We start from the raw sequence: 12,927 nt of genomic DNA, 5'->3' as shown, positions 1-12,927 counted from the left end.
AGAGCCTATCACTTTCTTGTTTGGCAGTTGAGGAAATCAAGGCTCAGAGAGAAGGGACACAGAGCTACCAAGTGGCAGGACCGGGACGTAACCTCTGGTCCCAACCTCCAAATTCAGCGCTCTTTCCCCCTCACCAGGCTGCCTGCCTAGACCTCTTGCCCGTGTGGCCTTTTGAGGGTGACAGAGCATTTTCACAGACACTGGCCTCCACGGCTATGACTTAGGCAAGACGGGCACGGTTCTCTACTCTGACTGATCCTTTGCGGGTGCTTTGGATTGTGCTGAACTGAAAGCAAGATCACAGGGTTGGCGGCCCAGGGACGTGAGGAAGGGCGAGAGCGTGGGGGGGGGGGGGAGCATGGCATGGACTCTAGTGTCAGCTTCTAGCGTGGCAGCGGCGGGTTGGCAGGTCTCTGTGAGCAATGCTCTCAGACCCATCAATTCATCTGACGCAGACAACACTGAAACGTTGGTTGGCTTTTCTCCCCATGGAGAAAATAAGGAGGGAAGAACCCGTGAGCTCCGTAAGTCAAAGATCACGCTATTTCGTTCACCTATTTATTCCCAGTGCCTACCGGCACATGCAGGGCCTGGTGGTGTGTCACACTTCTACACCCTGCGAGGCTTCTGAGCACCTCACAGTAAGTCCTCCCGGCTCCCGGCTGGAGAAGTACTGCTATCACCCTCATTGTGCAGATAAGAGAGCCAGGCACGGAGAGATGGGAAATAAATACATATTTGAGGAATGAATGAAGGAATGAATGAATGATCAGAGTCCGATCATGTTTTGAGTTACAGAAATAGAAACAAAAATACACACTACCGAGGGCCAGCATGGGCTAAGCAGGGTTTGTGGATTATCTCCCTAAATCCTCTTCCAATACTCCCCATGTGGCCTAGATGATCAACCCCAGTTTCTAGATGGGAGAACAGAGACTGGCGGGGGTTGGGTATTTTGCCCTGCAAAGTGACGGAGCCAGGACTCGCCCCAGGTGTGTGGGTGCCAAAGGCGGCATCCCGAACCCTGAGCTGTTCTCCTGCTTCCCTGTGGGGCATTGCGCCGAGAGCTCTACCTATCCAAAACACCGCTAAGAAAACAAAACCAAAATGGCCCGAGCATCCAAGCAGATGCCACAAGCGCTCTTATTTGAGACACGATCCCAGCAAGGGGTCAGCCTCCTTTTCTCAGACGCAGCGGTTGAACAGGAAGGGAGTTATAGTGGAGGCTGTTAGGAGGCAGGCAAGGGAGAGACGGGAGTGATGAAAACAGTAACGGACCAAGCCTACGAACCTGGGGCCACTGAGTATAGGGGCAGATGGTTCTAGCTACAGCAACGCTGTTGCGCCTGGAGTGGTTGTTGACTTCAAGTCGTCAAGAAAAGGCTGCATTGTGTAGGAGATTGCCAAAGTGCAGGGCAAATAACTCCAGATTCTCTGTCGGAGAAGAGGGTTGGAGCAGGGCACCACCACCTCCTGGGAGAGCCATTTAAGGTCCCTGAGCCTTCGCTTCATCACCTGTGAGGTGGAGACAATGAGCCTGACCCCCCACGGATTGCCAGCAAGATTCAACAAGTTCCTGAGGTCGAAAGCACTTGGTCAACTGTAGCCAAGGTGAGGTACCATGTTTTCTATGTTCTGCTTAAGAAGACGGGCAAGGAGGCACGACATTTATGGATGTTTTCCAACAATATGGGGAAACAATAGAAACCTGCAGTACTTCAAGAGGCAGATTTCGTTATCTAGAAACTTCCCTCTTGCAGGGCCTCTTGGGAAGCTGAGGCAACAAGATACATAGTAACTGTGCCAGCCTCTTGGCCTCTCTACCAGAAGCCTCTTGGCCTCTCCCCCTTCTGCTTGAAGATTATCCAGGGTCTCAATCAACACGTCTAATGGGATCAAGGGCAGAATAATACACTGGGTATAGACTCCAAAATCTGGAAGCTGCTAGTTCAAAAAGAGGCCAGCTGCTCTTTGGGGACAAGCTGCTGAGACACTGAAGCTTTTGCCTTCAGCCCAACCCTGGGGGAGGTCATTTAGACTTCAAATCAGATATCCCTGGGGGATACCAAGTGGCAGCCAGCCGGGTCCCTCGGTGGAAAAGCCAGCTGTGGAATCAGCATTGTCTCTTAATTAATTTCATTTGCTGAGCGCCTCCTGTGAAGCAGGCACTGTGTGGGCAAAGCAGGGGACTCAGACACAGGCACGTTCCTAGCCTAGAGGAGCTCAGGAGGAGCTGAAGGAGAGGCACACCGGAGGGTGAAACCAACACGATAATGAGCACTAACCCTCGCCAAGCATTCACCATGTGCCCGGCACTGTGCTAAGACCTTTATAGGTAGCGTCTGATTTCACCCCCGCCACACTCCCATTCTTAACCACCTACATTCTATAGAGATAGAAAGCAAGGGGCAGGGAAGTGTAATCAGCTACCCAAGGTCTGCAGCTAGCAAGTAGTGGAGCCGGGATTCGAACTCAAGCCTGGACTCCAGGGGCCATGCCTACCACCTCACAACCAGCACAATAGGCGGGTACAGGTAAAGGCGCCATGTGGGAGTGCCAGGGTGGGGGTGGGCTCTGGAGTATGGGGTGGAATCAGCCAGATTGGGGTTCTGGAACTGCTCTGCCACTCAAGAATTTGAAGGACCCTGAGGGTCAGTTGGTTTTTCTGGGCAAAGGAGGCCAATGATGCCTTTCTGGGAGACAGCCCTGAAGATCAGAGGAACTGACCTGGTGAGGGTGCATGTTGCCATCTTGGGCACATTCCACTGGACCGAAAGGGATCAGCAAAAGAAGGCTTGGGGGTGGGGAGGAGGTGGTCAGGAAAGGCCTCCATGAAAGAGGTGACTTTTTAACAACGGCCTTGAAGGATCAGTAAATTTGGATTGACTTCAAGGAAGGAAGCAGGGTGGGGCAGGCATGAGCAAAGACCCTGGAGATGAAAAGACTGAAGGCCTATTTGGGGACCAAGCTGGCTGGACCCCATGGAGAAAGCCAGGGAGTAAGGGAACCATGGCTGGAAAGGAGGGTGAGTCCACATTTAACCTGGCAAGGCAGGCACCTCTGGCCATGTTTACTGAGAATCCATTTTGCGCGTGTGCCCGAGACGGGGCATTATAAGGTTCGTCCTTTGAAGACATGCTCTTTAAAGAAAGAGGGGAGACAAATGTAGCAAAGTCACCTCTCTCTTTAAAGAGCAGGAAGGCACAGCAATTGGCTGGTTGGCTCCTTCCCTTCAGCCTCCCCCTGGCACTGCACGATACTTGACACCAGGGAGCAAAGGGCACCTGCTGCTGAATATTAAACAGACCCTAGGCATAAGCACCATTTCACTGCATGCCCACGTGGGGACACACACATACACACACACACACACACACGGCGGGGGGCAGGGGGAGAAGCCAATTTGATTTTCCAAAAGATTGCATAATTCTTAGGTGCTATTAAAATAGCTGATGAAGAATCTACTTTAATCTTTTTTGGGTGGGCGTCGAAGGCCTGAAGAGCATTGCTTAGATATTTCTGACAGAATCATTTACAAGAAATAAGCCACCACTAGCACAGAGCTGCAAAGCCAGTAGCTCCTAAAACCATCACCTCCTGCACCCTCTTGGGGCCTCAGATGCCACCCCAGATGTCCAGGGCGGGTCAGGGGGTGACCCTAGCAGGAGGCGTGCCCAGCAGCAGCTCCCACAGGTCAGGTGCAGCTTCGCTGACACAGGAAGAAACATCGCTGCCGAAATGATCCCCTCCTCCCGGGGCCCGAAGACCTTCCTATCAGTGTCAGTCACGTGGCACATAACCACGTCCGGCCTGCACCCGCTCTTCCATTCTTGGCTCAAACTGTATTGAAAACAATCTCATTTGTAACTCTTTAGGGACGTGTGACACACCTCCTCAACCAAACTGTGACCATCTTGTCTGGCGGATGGAGTCATGCCCTATCGCAATCCTGTGTCCATGTGCCCGGGATACACAAGATAGCAGATATCTGGCCGCAATGCTAGGTAATGAATCCTAATTCTTTCCTCTGATAATTTGGTCTTGGATGTCTACTAACATTATCTTCCATCTGCACATTCCAAGAGTCTAGAACCGTGCCTGGCAGACAATAATAGTCCAGTAAGGGCTCCTTCTGAAGCTATCTTAATTTCATTTTGGAAGAAAGTCTTCATTCATCAAGTTGGGATCTGAAGGGTAAGTGGGCATTAGGCAAAGGAAGGGAGGAGGCAGAGTTTGGGGAAGGTGGAGAAGAATCTTCCAGGCATCGGGAACAGCAGGAGCAAAGGTCTGGAGTGTATGTGTGTGGCCCTGTGGCAGGGAACTGGCTTCGGGGCCGTTTGGAAGAGCAGTAGGTCTTGGACAGAGTCAGAGGACGTGTACCCTCCCATTCGAGCAGGAGGGACGGAGGAAAGCAGGCAAATGTGTAGTCTGATGGCAGAACACTAACAAGGCTTCCATAGGATGGCTTCTCCTTTCTCTCTGAAGAGGGAGGTGAGGATTCTTCTGCGTGGGAGGAGGGGCAAGGGAGAGGGGAGAGGTTTCAGGAGAGAGGACAAGGTTTGAAATAACCACGAAGGAGAGAAGAGACAGAACTAAACGGGCGGGGGGGAGGGGGAGTGGAAGGATTTCTGCGTGGGGTTAAGGGTCCAGGAGACGTTGGAGACCACACCTTTCCGCAAATTACGCTGAAGTCCGTGGCTGGTCCAGGTGTCTTCAGCCCCTGGGTGTAGGTAGACTGATGGAGTTTCATCAGGTGGGAGGGAGGAAGAGGTAGCAGGACAAGGGCATGGGGGATTCTCGCAAGGGAATGGCCTGGGTAAAGGACCGTGGGCTGGACAGGGCAGGGAAGAAGCAGGCTGGTGGGCGGCAAGAAAGCGCAGAGGGCAATGGGCTGCGAAAGACAAATGGGGTAGAGGTGACTGGGGTTGCTGGAAGTAGAGGGGTCCTGGTTAGGAGGGGCAAAGCAGGGCAGATGTAGTTGATATCAAGGGTCCAGCAGCGGCCGGGAGTGGGGGGCCAATGTGGAAGGGAGGTCACGGACTCGGTGTTGAAGGCTTGCACTGAGAACAGACAAGGACGAGAGGCCCCAACTCAACACAAGCCCTAAAAGCAGCCACTGAGCCTGGAGGGTGCCCAGAAATCAGTCAGTCCAGCAGCTTCTCCCCAAACCGGGGTCACTGAGCGGGCCGGGGCCTGCCCCCAGGTCACAGCCCACGGTGCTCCCCAGCCCGGCCCCGGGAGAGGAGCCAGGAGGCCCCCCACCCGCGCGCCCCCGGGCCCCACCGACCGGAAGCACGTGGCCCCCTCCGCCGCGTTGCCCCGGAGACGCGGGCTGTTTACCAGCGGGACGGAGCCGGGCGCCGGCGGCGGATGGAGCAGCGGCCCAGGTGAGCGCGCCCTGCCGCTTGGGGACGCGGCGGGGGCTCCCCGGCCTCGGCCCCGGTGGCGCCCCCGGGGTACAGGACGGGGCCCGGGGAGAAGCGGCAACTCGCGGGGCAAAGCCAGCCCGGCCCAGCTCACCGTTGCCGGAATGGGACAGTTCCCGGGCTCCGCGGAAGCCGAGGGGCCTGGGAAACCGCGCCCGGCAGGGCAGTGCGGACGGGGGACACGGACAGACCCACAGGGCCCAAAGGACGTCCTGCACACGGAGAGACCGGAACCGGATCAGAGCCTCCCCCAGACCCATGCTCTTTCCCCCAAGCACCTCTCACTTTCTAGGCGTTCTTTCTTGCCCCTCCCCCAAATGCCTGCTTCCGCTGTTCCAGCTCAGCTCCTTCCTTTTAGAGCTCTCCGTACTTGGAAATAATTGAGCTCTCCTCCTCCACCTCCCCCCTCCCCCACGCTGCTCTTGCAACCATCCCCACTGCCTTTTCCAAACCTTTGATCACTTGGTGGCTTGTGGTCCAATTTCTCCACTCCCCCTTTTAAACGTGGCACTCTGCGTGGGACAGTGCATTCTAATCATTTAGTCGGGGGTAGAACTGGGAATGGTACCAAAGTTTTCTCCTGCTCAGGCCAACTACCATCTCCTGTTGATTCCTCTGAATGCTTTCATCTTGAAAGCCTCACAGGGGGCGGATTGGGGGGGGGGGGTTGTTGGCAGGGGATAGTATTAACTGATAAACATTTTTAAAAGACCAATTCAAATGTATGCATCCTCGGTATGTATCAGCAGATGGTATGTGGGTGGGTGTATTTTACTGCATTTGCTGTGGGTTTAGATTTGGGTTGTGAGTGAAATGGGGTGGTCTGACCCTGTGCTGAGAGGTGGGCTCCTTTGGAAAGCAGGAATATGGCCTCAGCCTTTCCTGTCCAATGTTCTTCGTTTCCAGTTGATTTGGCAATTCATCTTAAGCAATGGGCACCTTTTGGCAGTTCCCTGGAAACAGTTAGGAAGAATGTTTGTTTCCCGACTCCTGGCAGGCCTCTGGGGTGCAGCTATTCTGTTTAAGTAAACAGGCCACTTGCCTATTCAGCTGACAGCTTGATGGATGCCTACACCTAGATCTTGTCAAATCACTTTGTGGTTTCGTGGCTGCCAGGCCCGGAGGTGGGGAAATGAGCTGAGTGGGGTAATGATGGGCACTGCCCAAGCCTTCCTGGACCCAGGGGGGTGGGCAGAGTTTGGGACCCAAGGTGTGGGTACAAAGGCACGGTTGGCCCAGGTCCCCAAACACCTGTTCCCCCCCAGCTTCGCCTCTCTATGGAATAGATGCTGGGGAGAGTTGGTGCTCCCTCCGTGTAACAGATGGTCCCTGCACTCAGGAGGAGGCAGTGGGTTATGAAAGCAGGTTCGATGGAACGGTTTTACCTGAAGGAGGTGTTAATCTCTAAATAACCATGAGTGGGCTTATAGGAATTAGTCATAATTGAGGTTTTTTTCTCTGAGATAGCTCGCAGTCATGTTATCTTATGACCAGGGTGTCTTGAATATGACACCCCCTGAACATGGATAATTATATAGTACCAAAAGGTATAGAAAGTGCATGCACATACTCAAGTTTTACTGTTAAAAATAATCCAGCAGAGAGCCTGCGAGAACACATGACTTTCCTCATCAAAGTTGTTAAGGAAGAGGTTTCTAAGTTACCAAACTTACTGACAGTTAAACCTTCCCGAGGCATGTGTGGGAGTTAGAAGCCAAGTCTGTGATAATTCTGTAGAAGCTGTGGCAAATTAATAGCCATTCCTGGAGGGGGGGGAGGCGCCGAGAAGGGGAGCTCGTTCCCGAATTGAACTTATCTTTGGCAGAACAGTTGGACAATTACGACCTTCTCGTGTCATCCTGAGTTAAAGTGTAGAGCTGCTTAATTACAAATGAAAGACTTTAGAACTAAGCCAACAGCGGAAAAACCACATTCTTCACAGTTGATCAGAAAATAGATTAAATTAACAAGGAGACGGGCCGGCATTTTTTCATGCCAAGGAGAAGGTTCCTGAACTCCCAGCAGCCAGACTGGGTGTGAAAACCTAGTGAGAAGTGGAAGATGGGCGTGTGGAAAGACCCAGTCTGTGGACGGAGTGGAGCAAACATAGAGGCCTTTAAGTTAAGAAAGGGAGGGTAGCTTTCGAACTGGCTAGTACCTTGGGAACGTAGGGGAAGACTGTGTTTTGTTTGGGTATGGTTTCAATGGAGAGGAGTGGGATACTTTCTAAAATTTGGCAACATGGGTAAGAGGCACAGAACGATAATGTTAGAATGCAAAGCTACAGGGCTGGAATTGCATTGCTCAGGATTGTGTGACGAAGGTAGCTTGGAGTAAGTTGGTTTGAGGTTAGGATGCAATTAAAGTGGGGCATTAGAAGGCATTTCTTAGAAAAAGCATTATTCTGCATTTTTGAGGCAAGTTCATAGGCAGTAGCTCGCTGAAATCAACCTTCCCGCGTTACTGTGCAGTGGGCGGGGCACGCATGGGTCCCAGGATTTGCCTGGCTGGTTAGAGGTGACTAGGAGCAGAACCACCGAAGGCCCCCTGGGGAAAAAGCTCTGCAGCAACAGGTAGGGCTTTTGGACCTAAAATAATAGAAAACACTAAGCAAACAGAAAACCACACAAAAGCAAAAGAACCTTAACTCTTCTTAAGCCTTGACTACACATGCACCGAGCCCGGTGCTTACAGCCGTGGTTCCATGATTTTGTATTACTGTCTTCCTGTTGCAGATAAAGGGACTGACCTGGGAGGTATTTAAATAATGTTTTCAAGGTCATATGGCTAATTCTATAGATGAGGAAAGAGATGTATGAGAAAGGTAGAATGGCGGTCCCACGGTGGCTCAGCTAACTCTCGGCAGAGCCTGCAGCAGAACCCCAGACTTAGGACATCAGGTCCTGGTTCCTTTGCACTCAGACATGCTGCTGCTTGGGGACCATGGGGCACTGGGAAATTACCAGAAGGCCTTTAGAGGGTGGGGAGACACCTGGTCAGCCTGTGCAGTGGTGGTCAGGATTCCAAGGGAGGACAGGAGCCCTAGACGCCCCACGGTGTCCAGGGAAGGATGTAAGCAGGGCGTGGAAGGGGGAGGTGGTCGTAATCAGGTTAATGAAGGGGCCACCTAGATGGTGAGGAGGGGAGAAAGAGACCCGATCTGGCAATTCGGGCCTGCACAGAGGAATGCCCACGCCTCCTACCGACCTTGGGAACACGGGGCTTCTGTGGGATTTGGCTAGCACGCATGAGCACCCCTAGCGGGAGACGCACATACAGAGGCCCTCAGAGTGTTCACCAGGTAGCTGGGAAGACAGAAGGCGAAGCCTGGTCCTCCAGAACACGGCCGGGTGTCACAAGACCTGGGTTCTAGTTCAGGCTCTACCAATAACTGGCTTTGTGACCAGGGGGCAGTTGCTCTCACCCTCTGGCTCCTACATCTGTAGGATTAGCGCGTGCGCAGAGTCCCCTGTGGAGTGGGTCTAAGACACGGTTTGGTACACGATGGCCCACTGCCAGTTTTGTGTGGCTTGTGGGCTAAGAATAGGCTTTATACTTTTAAATGGTTGGGGAAAAAAATAGAAAGAAAAGGAATCTTTTGTGCCACATGAAAATGATATGAAATTCAAAGGTCAGTGTCCATAAACGAAGCTTTATTGGCACATAGCCTCACCCGTTTATTTACCTGCTGTCTGCGGCGGCTGTCACACCCCAAGGGCAGAGTTGTAGAGTTGCGACTGACCCCGTGGCCGGCAAAACTGAAAATATTGGCTATCTGGCCATTTACAGAAAAGGCTTGCTGGCCCCTGGTCTAGAACCTGTGTACCTCCCTGTGAGTTCTGGCCAATGGGCCGAGATCAGCAACGGTGCCCCCCCTCCCCTTCCCCACCCCCCTGGTGACAAAGTTAGGGCGGTGGAGGGATTTTTGACATTAAGTGATTTGTGCAGAGACACCTTGGGGATTACTGTTACTGTTAATAGTAACTAAAAGGGCGGCAAAGCTGAATGAAAAGAGGAAGGAAAAGGAAGGAAGGTCAGACTGTGGGTAGAAAGGGAGAGTCAGGAAAGGCCTAGGGGAGAGAGGGAAAACGGGTCAGTGGCTTCGAGGGCAGGGTTGAATCATTGGAAGAGAGATCACGTGGCTCCCAAATACTGAAAACATGTTCAGAAAAAATTAGCCAGTCCCCGCTCTGGATTGTGACAAGGCTTGTTGCTTCTCATCCCTCTGGTCTCTCAGCTTAAAGTATCCCCTACCCCTGTGAGAATAAGAATTTGTCTCCCCGCCACCACCAGTCACTCTGTGGTGCCTACTTTGTTTATTTCACGTCAATTATTACTCATTGAAAATACCTCTTTACTGGTGGGCTCCACACCTGTCTTCCCTCACTCTTGGTTCACTGATTTTTCCAAGTGATTGGAATGACTGATAGAGCGAAGGAATGAATGGCAGCCGGTGCCCCTCCCCCGATGCCCGAAATCCAGAGAGAAGCCCTCCTGGCCAGTTGGCACTAATTCCGGCCCCCGGGGGTGACTGGCTTGGAGGCAGGAGTCCTGGGAAGTGTAATCCACGGCTTCTCTTCTCTCCTGCTTCCTTAGGGGTCTGCAGAAGCAATGGCCACAGAAGCCCCTGTGAACCTAGCCCCCCCTGAACGCAGCACCGTCGGCAGCTCGACAGCTGACAGCTTCATCTGGCAGCCAGACTCGGCCAACATGCACGTCCTCAGGCCCAAGTCCGCCAAGGGACGGACGCGGCCCAGTCTGCACAGACCACAGGGCACAGAGCTGTGCCCTCACCGCGCGCCAGCCTCCCTGCCTCCAGCCATCCCCTGCGAGTCGCCAAGCAGCCAGAGACCGGGAGTCTGTGCACCCAAGTCTCCAAACCCGGGAGCTCCTGATGAGATCCCCGAGCTGCTGCAACAGGTGCCGGTTGGCGCATCCTCTTCCCTCAATAAATACCCAGTCCTCCCTTCCATCAACAGGAAGACCCTGGAGGAGGGGTCTGTGGAAACAGTAGCTAAAAAGGTCGGCTCCCTGCAGCTGGGCAGCATCCAGGCTCTTGACCAAGAGGAGACTGGCACCGTGAAGACAAGTGAAGATGATTCCAGAACTCCTGCTTATTCCCCAGAGAGGAAAGTCATCATCCAGACCAGGAGACAGACCTCCCCCAGGGCTGGGGACGCGGAGGAGACATCAGATCGAGAGCCGAGGCTTCTGCTGGCCATCAGATCGCCGTCGGGCCGAAGGTTCGTTCACCATTTCCGGCCCACCGACGCCTTACAGACCGTCGTAGCTGTGGCCGAACACCAGAACCAGGCCACTTACCAGCCCTGCAGCATCGCAGTGATGGGGGTGCCCAGGAGACGTTTCTCTGACCTCACCAGGTCTCTGCAGGAGTGCAAAATCCCCCACAAGTCGGTGCTGGGCATCTCTCAGGAAGAAGGGGAGGGGGAGCCCTGAGTCCACAGTGCCCCAGCTGGGGTCCTGGGTCTCTGAGTAAGGAGCACGCTTGGGTGCTGTGTCCTTCCCGGCAGCTCGGTACCAAGTGCCATGTGAACCTGGTGCGGCTGTGATCCTTGGCACTCATCTTCACAGCCCCTCCTCTGAAGGAGTGAAGTTTGCACGTGCGCCAAGCGCACTGAGAAGGTTCTCCTCCAGTCGTTAAATTGCCTCCAGCCCTGGAGTGGACTGGCAGGTTACCAGGGCTGTTGCTGTAACCACGGTGACCAGGTCTCCCCCTTCCCCGAGTTCTGGGTCCTTTCTGGAGCACCCGCGTGCCTTTCCAATGAACTCTCACTCTCTTGAAGCCAATGGTTTGCCTTTCTGTATTTGGTGCAGGATTAAATACTTCCCAGAGAGGATTCTAGTCTGGTAAATAACCAGGGCTCAGGAAATGTCGAACTGGCATTTGTATTTCTTGCAAACATCTTTAAGAAACAGGCAGTTGACACTATCTTGGAAGCAGCCCCTTGGCTGGGCTTGGGTGGCTGGCGTTTCTTGGGGATTACTGTTTGTGTGATGTGGCTTCAGAGGAGAGAAGAAGTCTTTTGCTAATACGAATCCCCCAACACATCAACGTTTCTGAAATAGTCTGAGAGCTAGAAAGTGAATTGCTTCCACCACCATGGATTAGCCAAGTAGCCACTTTTAAATAGAGAATAAGTAGGTTGGCAAATACCGGTAGCTACTCTCTGTATGTAGCACTCTTCCCAAACTGAGAAAAACCGGTGTAATCTGATTTCCTTTGCTTTTGTCACTAATGGAATCTTTCTGTTTTTAAACTGTACAAACTACAAGTCTGTACTAGTTTGCACCGAAGGCCCCCTTGGCCTATCTGGGTATGGAGACGTGGTTTCAGTGCCTCGCCTCCTTCCAACAGAGACTCCCTGGAGCGGGGACAGCAGTGCCCCTGTTCTGTGATTTCGGAACCTCCGGGAGGACAAGGGTGCCTCCGTCGGGCGTCACTCGGCTGCACCTGTGCTGAGAGACCATGTGCCCACGTGTCTGTCTGATTGAATGCCTTAGCCCGTAGCTGTGTTGAAGACCACGGGGTCTTGGCTTTCCAACTCTGAAGTGGTGACGTGGACAATTTGCCAAAGTTCTCTTGTATCGGGAGTTCAGCAAGGCTTCCAGCTCTCCTCAGGATCCTCTTTGTAGCCAAATCACCATTCAGAGTAGGGAAGCCGGTCCCTCAAGAGCTCAGCCATCACAGAGCGCTGAGTATGGATGCGCTCTCCCTGCCCCTGGGTACACAGAGAGGGCAGGGGTTCTAGAAGCCTATCAGCGTGGCAGCCTCAGCAACAAGTGCGTCTTGTACGTAGATAAGGAAGGCAGCTGGAAATGTTACTTCCGGCAACTTGATACTCAGCCATGGAGATTAACGCCAACATCATTTCCTCTAAAGAAGGCTCACCTTGTCCTTCCTGCATCCCACACCACCCAGATCACTCGAGAGTGGGTTCTTTCAGAATGTGTGGTCCAATTTCCTAATACCAGCTTGGTTGCAAAGGTCAGCTGGGGCTTGCAGCACCTCGGGCAGGCCCACGCAGCTGGCCACCTCTCCCAACCAGCGACCATGATGGAGGGGACTGGGGGGTCGAGCCCGGTACTCTCAGTACAGGCGTTTACCTCCCACCCAAGACTCAGGTGCATATCCGCCTCTGATCTAGGAGGCTGGGGGAAGATCCTCCCACAAAAGCACACCTACTCTATGGTAAGAATAAAATCCCACCCACCTGGGACTCGGTAATTTCTCCAGGCAGGAAATCTGTAGAAAACTTCAGTGAAACAGTGCTCGAGGGAGCTAGAGTCTTCTGCACTTAGGGTTTTGCTGCTGCAATTTAGCTTGGAATTTGGGGGTGGCAAAAAAAAGTGGAAGGCATGAAACATAGAAATATTTTAGGGTGTCTTAGGACATGTGAATAAAGCTAGATTTGAGCCACCCTAATAAACTTCTTTGGGAACAAAAGGATGATGACACAATAAAAATTGATTTGTGTGAAAC

At 53.0% G+C, this 12,927-nt stretch overlaps 2 protein-coding genes across 6 annotated transcripts in view; one reads left to right on the top strand and one right to left on the bottom strand.

Moving 5' to 3' along the window:
- Window positions 1-6,036, bottom strand: part of PLA2G2C (phospholipase A2 group IIC) — a 22,368-nt gene extending 16,332 nt beyond the window's left edge. For 2 of the 3 annotated variants that reach the window (XR_013448359.1, XM_036115590.2), the window contains exon 1: window positions 5,879-6,034. The gene's annotated coding sequence lies outside the window, so the exon portion shown is untranslated. Of the gene's footprint in view, window positions 1-5,878 lie in introns of all 3 variants that reach the window. The other variant, XM_036115587.2, reaches the window with a different exon arrangement.
- On the top strand, window positions 3,853-12,927 carry UBXN10 (UBX domain protein 10). 3 transcript variants are annotated; one of them, XM_036115585.2, is made up of 2 exons: window positions 3,853-4,004; window positions 10,023-12,927. In XM_036115585.2, exon 2 carries the CDS (start codon window positions 10,038-10,040, stop codon window positions 10,881-10,883), a length of 846 nt encoding a protein of 281 aa, XP_035971478.1. In that variant the 5' UTR covers window positions 3,853-4,004; window positions 10,023-10,037; the 3' UTR covers window positions 10,884-12,927. The 3 variants fall into 3 exon arrangements, with proteins under 3 accessions (XP_035971478.1, XP_077929855.1, XP_035971477.1); XM_078073729.1 differs by lacking the exon at window positions 3,853-4,004 and adding an exon at window positions 4,223-4,491; XM_036115584.2 differs by lacking the exon at window positions 3,853-4,004 and adding an exon at window positions 5,145-5,387.

Source organism: Halichoerus grypus, chromosome 5 (genome assembly GCF_964656455.1).
Source record: "Halichoerus grypus chromosome 5, mHalGry1.hap1.1, whole genome shotgun sequence".
In the NCBI taxonomy this organism is placed as follows: Eukaryota; Metazoa; Chordata; class Mammalia; order Carnivora; family Phocidae; genus Halichoerus; species Halichoerus grypus.
This window is presented reverse-complemented; position numbering and strand designations above follow the sequence as displayed.